The sequence below is a fragment of the Arachis ipaensis genome, chromosome B03, assembly GCF_000816755.2.
Source record: "Arachis ipaensis cultivar K30076 chromosome B03, Araip1.1, whole genome shotgun sequence".
NCBI lineage: Eukaryota > Viridiplantae > Streptophyta > Magnoliopsida > Fabales > Fabaceae > Arachis > Arachis ipaensis.
In genome coordinates, this window is record NC_029787.2 from 90,118,930 (window position 1) to 90,128,551 (window position 9,622).

The 9,622-nt window shown below is 38.4% G+C and overlaps 1 protein-coding gene across 2 annotated transcripts; it reads right to left on the reverse strand.

Moving 5' to 3' along the window:
- LOC107630689 (probable inactive ATP-dependent zinc metalloprotease FTSHI 1, chloroplastic) lies at positions 4,022-9,457 on the reverse strand. 2 transcript variants are annotated; one of them, XM_021119058.1, is made up of 15 exons: positions 8,551-9,457; positions 8,376-8,460; positions 8,136-8,228; positions 7,630-7,683; positions 7,476-7,541; positions 6,987-7,082; positions 6,779-6,907; positions 6,569-6,621; positions 6,048-6,243; positions 5,682-5,796; positions 5,340-5,614; positions 5,135-5,218; positions 4,943-5,055; positions 4,598-4,847; positions 4,022-4,450 (listed from the first exon to the last, which is right to left on the reverse strand). In XM_021119058.1, the coding sequence occupies exons 1-15, from the start codon at positions 9,228-9,230 to the stop codon at positions 4,265-4,267; spliced, it is 2,475 nt and encodes an 824-aa protein (XP_020974717.1). In that variant the 5' UTR covers positions 9,231-9,457; the 3' UTR covers positions 4,022-4,264. The 2 variants fall into 2 exon arrangements, with proteins under 2 accessions (XP_020974717.1, XP_016189378.1); XM_016333892.2 differs by having other exon boundaries at positions 7,794-8,228.

The following is a 9,622-nucleotide window of genomic DNA, read 5'->3' on the forward strand; positions in this document are numbered from 1 at the left end:
TTTGAAACCTGACCTATAATTTGTAAATTGCACCTGTTATATAAACAAGTATTAAAATACTACTCCTAACAACAGTTCTAATAAATATAATCTTTCAAAATTATCAAAAATATATTATGTATAAAATTTTGAAATTTTTGAAATTAAATAATTATGTTTAAAATATTAAAAAAAACATGTTTTTAAAATGTCAAAATTGTAGAATCTCAACATATCTTAGTTAGATATATTAACCACTCTGAGGTTGTTTTTTTTTTGTTAGATATACTAACACAACATTTAATCATTAACGATTAAATTTTTTTATATCCTATTTGATAATTTTACTATAAACTTTCAAATATACTGACTTAGATTTTGGGATTTTTTTTATTTAAATTAAATAAATATAGTATTTATGAAAATAAATAAATATTGAAATAATTATAAAAATATATCGTCAGTCACATCTCAGGTGCTGAGGGTATTTATAAAAAATGAACACATCTCAGATGCACAGATTCTGTTTTGTGATAGGGTGTCTGCGAGTCATATTTCGGATGTAATCATGATATGAACATGCGCTGATATCGGATATTGAGCATCTGAGATCCGCGCATTTTGTGATTGGGGTCAATGCATTCGAGATAAACACCATTATCTAGGATGGGTGCTCAGCATCCGAGATATGCGCAATTACGTATATAAGTCACTGTATCCGGGAAGAACGTGTATTAGAACCATTTTTTCTAATTTTCTGAGCTTCTGGACATGTGAAATCGAGTTCCTTCACAAAATATGGTCCCCCGACAATATGTCCACGAAGGAGACATCAACAGACTAAATGCTACTTGGCACGTAGCTGGAGCGTTAGACTTTGAGGTTAGTAGTTTAACCTTTTTTATTGTTAGTTAATAATAGGTTTAGATTTTTAGTCTTTAGTGACTTAGTTTGTGGAGTAGGGTATAGTCAGTTGACAAAGTTAGAAGAATTACATTAGTTTGTTTTGTATACCTAAAATCGTTGCATGCTTTGTACAATTGAAAATAATAAGTTAAGTTAAATAAATAAAATAGATACCTAATTGTGAGTTAAGTTAAATGAATAAAATAAGTAAGTCTCATTGAACATGTTAGTAAAATAAATATATATCTGTTACGTTTAATGTAAATGCTTATCTAGGTGGATAAGTTTTAGTAATGTTTAGTAACAATTAATGGTTTAAATATAATTAATATGCGCTAGTAAATATTTGGGAATTGCAGAGACTATAATTACTTTTGCCACACCGTGTGACGCTGGGTCTCCCATTGCCGTCCATTCTGTTGCCCTATATAAGGGAGGCAGAATTTGGACATGCAGTGGAGTTGAGGGATTTTATGTTTGGCAATTCTTTGATCTCTGTATTTGTCGTGCGGTGGAGGTCGGAGACTGGTGCACGAAATTGTGATGTCCAGGCTCAAACAATCCCTGGCAACGTGAGCAGCTTGGTACGCGCAATCGTGATTACACTTTGATTATGTAAAATTTATGGCTCTTTCTTTCCCTGGCAATGGCGCCAAGAACATGGTGCCAATACCATGGTTCACAACTTCGATACAACTAACCAGCAAGTGCACTGGGTCGTCCAAGTAATACCTTACGTGAGTAAGGGTCGAATCCCACAGAGATTGTTGGTATGAAGCAAGCTATGGTCACCTTACAAATCTCAGTTAGGCAGATATAAGGTGTAGAAACTCTACCGTTAAAAATGCATAAGTGAGAGTTCCAGGCATGGCCGAGATGGCCAGCCCTCAAACGTGATCTAAGATAGCATACAACTGATAAAAGATTCTCAAAAAGACCAGTAAAAGGTCCTATTTATAATAAACTAGCTACTAGGGTTTACATGAGTAAGTAATTGATGCATAAATCCACTTCCGGGGCCCACTTGGTATGTTCTTGGGCTGAGCTTGAGTGTTGCACGTGTAGAGGTCCTTCTTGGAGTTGAACGCCAGCTTTTGTGCCAGTTTGGGCGTTCAACTCTGGTTTTGGCTCCTTTTCTGGCGCTGGACGCCAGATTTGGGTGGAAAGCTGGCGTTGAACGCCAGTTTACATCATCTATTTTTGGCCAAAGTATGGACTATTATACATTGCTGGAAAGCCCTGGATGTCTACTTTCCAACGCAATTGAAAGCGCGCCATTTCGAGTTCTGTAGCTCCAGAAAATCCACTTTGAGTGCAGGGAGGTCAGAATCCAACAGCATCAGCAGTCCTTTTTTAACCTCTGAATCTGATTTCTGCTCAAGTCCCTCAATTTCAGCCAGAAAATACCTGAAATCACAGAAAAACACACAAACTCATAGTAAAGTCCAGAAATGTGAATTTAACATAAAAACTAATGAAAACATCCCTAAAAGTAACTAGATCCTACTAAAAACATACTAAAAACAATGTCAAAAAGCGTATAAATTATCCGCTCATCAGAGACCCACACATTGCACCTTCCATGGGGTGAGGCCAGCATTACATTCCAGGATGTTGCCTACCACATTGGACTACGCACTGCCGGAGAGCTTGTTGGGGGTTGTACCAGAGACTTTCAACAGTGGCACAGACACCCGACATGGGAGTGGGTTGAGGATTTACTGGGTGTTAGGCCGCCACCACAGCCAGAGGGAGGGAAGCAGGTTTTTGGGGTCAGGACGACGTGGCTCGGGGACCGAATGGCACACACTCCTGATGGGGCAGCCCCGGAGACACTCCGTCAGTATGCCCGATGTTACTTGATGATGCTGATTGAGGGATTTTCGTTCACGGATAAGTCGGCTACATTTGTGCTTTTGAGATGGCTGCCGCTGCTGGAGGATTTCGATCGGTGCAGCTGGTTGTCATGGGGTCTGCACTGCTCTGTCATACCTACCACTCATTGTACACCGCGGCATTGCGTGATCTGATGGACATTGTGGGGTGTATGCCACTTCTTGTATCGTGAATCTACCATAGGTTCCCGTTTTTTAGTCCGGCGGGTTACAACATGGTCAGGTTTCCACTTGCTTCTAGGTGTGTGCATATTGTAATTAATTTTTAACTTACCATGTAGTAGTCACGTAATAGATTATGGAATATAATTAATGAAATTCTGTTAAACTATCTTTTATTTGCGTAGGTTGGCAGGGTTAGGACAGCAGAGCAGAGATCGTCATGATGGCAGGATCTAGAGTTTGCGTCATCGTATCGATGCACTGACTGTCTTTAGCGCATCCAGGCTATCAACCCGGTAAGTGCGCAACATGACAGTCTTGTCAGACTCAAAAATTACTCCTTCATCACAGTGTCTGACTATGCCATTGGGATAAACCACCACAAAGAAAAATTGATTATTTTCCATCAGAACAAAACTGAAAGAAGAGAAAGAGAAGAACAGTTTCTGAATTGTGTGAGAGGAGGTATTGGGATGGTCTGTATAAATTGACTTATTCTATAACATATCTTGAGTGCAGAGACATCTATACTATAATACTCATATCCCGGGTGCTAAGACCCTAATTATACACTTGACTATATCTCGGATGTTGAGGGGGAATTAGAAAGCTCCGTTTATCTCAGATGCACTGACCCAATCACAAAACGCGCGTATCTCAGATGCTCAATATTCGATATCAGCGCATGTTCACGTTACGGTTGCATCTGAAATATGACTCGCAGACGTCCTATCACAAAACGAGGTCTATGCATCCAATATGTGCTCATTTTTGACAAACACCCTCAGCATCCGAAATGTGATTGACGATATATTTTTATAATTACTTCAACGTTTATTTATTTTCCTAAATACTATATTTATTTAATTTAAAAAAAAATTCCCAAACTTTTGACCTTACTTTAAATACGTGACTTTAAATACGTGGAAACTCTGCTACAAAATCATTTACTAGCCAAGATTTTGCCATTTTTCTACTATCAAATAAAAATAAAACAAGTATTCCAAATTTCTAGTAAAAGTTGACTTTTTTTAGAATCTTTTTTTTTTCTCTTAATCTAAGATTTTCTTTAAATGGCATACACAGAATATTATATCATTTTATAACAACAGTATTTGCTTTATATAAATTTCGTCAAAAAGAGAATATTTCAAAAATTTAACTTAATCCAAATAAAAAACAAGGGATGAGAGAGAAGAAGAGAGAAAAGGAGAAGAAAGGGTCCTATATGAAGACGTTACTAGTGAAATGTGCTTATTCCAATTACATGACGTACAAGCACTGATTGGCCACTAACAAATTCCCAGCTATAAATAAAGGTTTCATATGGCTTCCTCCTTTGACTGAGATTGTAAGGCGAACTCCAAATCATGAACTTGTTCTTTGGGGAAAGGAAGGTAGCCAGGATCATCTTCCTCCTCCAGAACGCGAACTGGTGTTTGTGGGGGGTAATTGTTCAAAATGAAGTCTAGTTCTTCACCACTGATCTCCTTCTGGTTGAGAAGAACCTGCGACACCAATTCATGAAATAGAAGCAAGCAAGGAGCATCTAATGCTAATTGGATTGGATTGTATTGTATTGCACTTTTTGGGTATTGATCAAACTTGTAATAATTTTCAATTCTAAAGAAAAGAAACACTTTCCGCATGCATACCTTTATAGCTTTGAGCAAAGCCGCATGATGGCTTCGAAGGAGAGACACCGTCTTTCCATACATTTTACGTATCAGCTCTTCAGTCCTCTCTGCAACTTCATCGTCCAGCTTAAAATTTAGCGGGGGTTCAATCAAGTTGTAGTCGTCATAGAGAGACCCCTCGAAATCCAGCCTAGGGCCGACAAATCTAGCGCTCTTCCTCCAAGGAGGCGGTTCTCCGTGTATTACCATTGGATTCTCCAAATTCCATCTGCAAGTAACAAGGGCAAATGCATTGATAAAACAAAACAACATAAGAACAAAACGGAATGCATAAAATACAAGTAGTAATGCCGAGTTGCCAACATAGTTAATATTTTGCGAGCAAGCCAGGATGCACTTGCAAGGTAGTCAACTGAGGCTTTCGATGTGTCACGTCCATAGATGACCTCCTCAGCAGCTCTACCTCCGAGCAAAACCTGTACATCAAAGACAGATCTGAAACTGAACCATAATACAAATGGAGGGAAAAGGGAAACATCCAACCAGAGCCCATACCTGAAGGCGATGCAGCAGCTGAGGCTCACGTTCAAACATATATGCTTCGTCGTCAAGTCGATGAAATACCAACTGAGATAATGTCTGCCAGACAAGCACGCATATGTTTATTACTAAGTAATTTTTCAAGCATATGTTAGGAAAGACTGAAAATGTTTCCACAAGATAGTAGTGAATGATACAGTTAAGGAAGCTGAACAAGGACCTGACCACGAGGTACTATTGAGATGCGATCACAGCATTCAACTATTGCATTCTCATGTCGCCGGAGCAGATGAGAAGTCAATGCAACTCCCACTTCAGTAGTAGCTCTACGACATTGTCCTTGGTATCCCAACTCTATTCCAACACGTTTAGGTCCTACTGTAAGTCTATCAACTGCATCATCCATATCTGACTGAAGAATGGAGTTATGCCGTTTCCTGACAGCCACAAGAGCAGCCTCTTGGACCAGTTGTGCCAATTTTGCTCCAGTCCATCCTGAACATTGAGATTTGTCCTCAGAGATTGAAACCAAATATTCAATCTGTGTAAAATGTAAACTTACCTGGTAGGTTCTGCGCATAGCTGGATAAATCGACAGAATCTGACATTTTTACTTTGCTAGCATGAATTTTCAAAATATCAAGTCTTCCTTTCGCACCCGGAGGGCGAATCCTGATCTACAGGAGAAAACTTTAGTGGCCATCAACAGAAAATTACCGTTGAGAGAACTTCATAAACCACAACAAATATAATCAAAGAAAAGTAGTCACCGTGGTGCACAGGATAATCATTGTTTGCACCCGAAGGTTGTATTTTTAAAAAGAGCATTCAATTGATTCTCCATTTACCACCTTTTTGTTTTTTGTTAAGACAAACATACTTAGAATAACTGAGAAGGACATCCAATAACTCAGGCACAGAATGAAACCTTGCGATCAAAGCGACCTGGACGAAGAAGTGCAGGATCCAACAAATCCTTACGATTTGTGGCAGCTAGAAATATGACACCCTTTCCAGTATCAAAACCATCAAGCTCTATCAACAATTGGTTTAACGTAGTTTCTCTTTCCTGGGTAGCCGCATTATAAAGTTGATCTGAGGACTCTTTGAAAATTCCTTGACGCCTAATCAAACACAGTTCACAATCAAGCAGGGTGGAAGTTTAGTGGACTAAAAGTTGACAACAGATGTAAACCACGCAATATCACTATGACAGGAACTGATATTCACTATATAATAGAATATCAAAACGGTAGTGCAAGCTCCAATTGATCAACAGTGACCGATTGCTCATAGTGACCGATTGCTTTATAAAGTTAAACTTAAACTATTTACTCTACTTGGCTAAAGGCTGAAAAATGTTAGCATTCTAAAGATGTTCTCTGCTAAACGTAAACAAGCCATAGATAATCAAATAAGTCAAAACTTTCCACACATAGATGGCCATACCTTGTTGCCAGTGCATCAATTTCATCTATGAATATAACTGATGGCTTATTTACCTGAAAATAAAATTGAGTACCTGACACCACCAGTTCTCCAAAGAAATAGAAACATGAAACACTACAATGTACACCATCTTTTAAAAAAATAGAAGAAGCTATACTTGGTATGCATTATTTTACAATGAAATCCAGATAAAATAGAAGTTGAAATTACCTTGGCTCTTTTAAATAAATCCCTAATTCGTGCAGAGCCAACACCAACTAAGACTTCCACAAATTCTGATCCAGCCATCTGGTAAAATGGTACACCAGCTTCACCAGCTATAGCTTTGGCTACCAAGGTCTGCAAATGCATGATTACATAAGATACACAGTTTCAAACAGACTCTTACATCTAGCATAGCTGGAGAGAGCAACCTGACCTTGCCACATCCAGGAGGGCCCTCCAGAAGAACACCATGTGGAGGCTTGATTCCCATCTTATCAAATAGCTCAGGATTTTTTAGATATCTCACCAACTAAACAATCCATGAATAACCTTTAGTCCTTATAAGTTTACATGCATTAAAATACAATAAGCAGAAACGACAAAATGAGACATAAGAAAAGAATTCATCAACAACCACCAAGTATCTTTCCACTAGATGGGGATGGTTACATCAATGAAATGACACCATAGTTTCTTATCATAAACACTTAGAAATACAAGAGAGAAGGGAGGGAGAAGAAGAAGGAACAAATTACTGGGGACACGGTCACTGAAGGTTTTAAATTAATATGAATTATATACCTAATTGTAGCCGACCCCACTTAGTGGTACAAGGCTTTGTTGTTGTTGTTGTTGTATATACCTAATTGTACAATGTACATAACATAAATATTTTCTAAGAATGAAAGAGTTAATGAATTACCTCTTGAAGTTCCTCTACTGCTTCATCAATTCCAGCCACATCACAAAACTTAACTCCAGTTGAACCCTGAAAATATGTTTTCCCAAAGCTATAATAATAAATTAATAAAACACTATTTTAATAACAGTGAACAATGAAACAGGTTTCAACACACATCAACACGAGCTTCAGCTTTTGATCTTGAGAAGTCTATTCCCTGCCAAAGATCCTGCATATTAAAGAAAAAAACTCAGAAAAAGCTTATTAAGCATATCCACAGAACAAAATAGGCACAATAGTTCATCAATAACTACGTCGTTGAAACACTTGGCCACTTACCCACTTCCTGAAGTTCTTAGGCCTTCTTGAAAGGGTGAAACGAACAAGAAGGACCATAGTCAAAACAACAATCAGGATTGGTTTCAAAGCATCGAGGCTGGCAGATATGCCACCGAAAGTGTAAATCTCATAAAACTTGGAGAAAATGCCACCATCAGCAAAAAAATCAACAATGGCATCCCCAATCTTCTCCAAAATTGCAAAAGCAATTCCAAAGAAAAGCTTGACAAACGGTTGTGCAATAGGCCATGCGACGTAGAAACAAGCCAAGAATACAAAAGTGCTAGCAGCAAATACTGCTGCTGCAAGGAAGCCACTAACTAGAACTGCTGCAACACTGACTAAAAATGTCACCACAGCAAGTTCAGCCATCATTCTGCTAGATATGGAAGATGCAACAGGATGTGGGTACTCAGGTATTTTTCCTACCCAAGACTGCAATAAGAACAATAAAATATGGTCACCCACAAAAGCATCACATCGATGGAGAATGCTGAATGATTTAAACTCTGAAATCTGAATGCATAATATGTCATAATATAATTAAATTTTCAAAATATTTAAGACATAAAGATGAACAACCGTATTATGCCTCTCTATCTCATATCGTGGTCCAGTGTAGCCCTCCAAGATCTCTTCAGCTTCACTATTCTCCAGTTTAAGAACCCTACGAAATTGCAACATATAAACTCTCAGTGCAACTGCACTGCAAACAACAATGCGCATAAACGAGCCAAGAATTCAATTCTCTTTTTACCATTTGGTTATGTGCAAGCGTTTATCACCAGGAATTTCCTTCAACTCCACAATGTAGTCCCTATAACCACTGCTCAAGAACTGAGCCGTATCTCCCTTTGAAGTTATTGACTTAACCTTGTCTTTACTCATAGCTTTCTGAAAATCTTCAATGCTAATTCTGGGCAAAGACTGCACATTTTTATTGAACTCTTCCTCTTCTGACAACTCAGGGCCAAAAACTTGCTCAGGCACATAAAGCTTCCCTCTATACTCCTTAAGCAAGTCTCTCAAGTGCACGGAATCTTTCTCTTCCAAGGCTTGATTTTGAGCCTCATTCTCAGTTCCCTCACCTTTTTTCTGATGCTTCAAGCTCTGCAACCTCTTGGACAACACATCAAAGATACCCACATTGAACTTTCTACCCAAATTCTCTTTTTCTTTCAAAGTAACGAACTTGTCACCAACTAGGTACTTGGGTTGCACTTGGCTTGGGTTCTCCTTCAAAACTCTGCTCACAAAATCGTCGGAGCTGGCACCGCTGATCTTAGAGGAGTTGGAATTGGATTTACACTGCACTGTGAGCGACCTACGGAGGAGAAACTGCTTTGGAAGGTTCCTATTGCGATGGTTGGAGAGCAATGGATTCCAGGTTCCATGGTAGGTGGAGAAGGGCTTGTTGGGTGGGGAGAGAATGATCATGGTTCTGGCAAATTCATAAATGGATGAATGGAACAGCAAAAAGGGTTTATGAAATTAGGGTTTAAAGATTTAAATATAGTTGAGCAACAACATGAGTTGAATGCATGATTATGCAATGGAGGGACGGGACGAGGTTGAAGAAGTTGAAGATGTTAATCTGAAAATGAGAATCCACTGTCACCTAATCCGATAAAACCTTCCATTATTTTTTCCCCTAACCGGGTCGGATACCTTTGCTTGCAATTACATATCCGTTTCCATTTGCACAGCCGAATTAGTAATTATTAACTACTCGTTACTGTACTTTTATTAAGAAAACATTTTGGATAGTATTTTTATTAAAATTTAGTAAATATTTAACTAACCAAAAAAAAATGAATAATTCTATGATG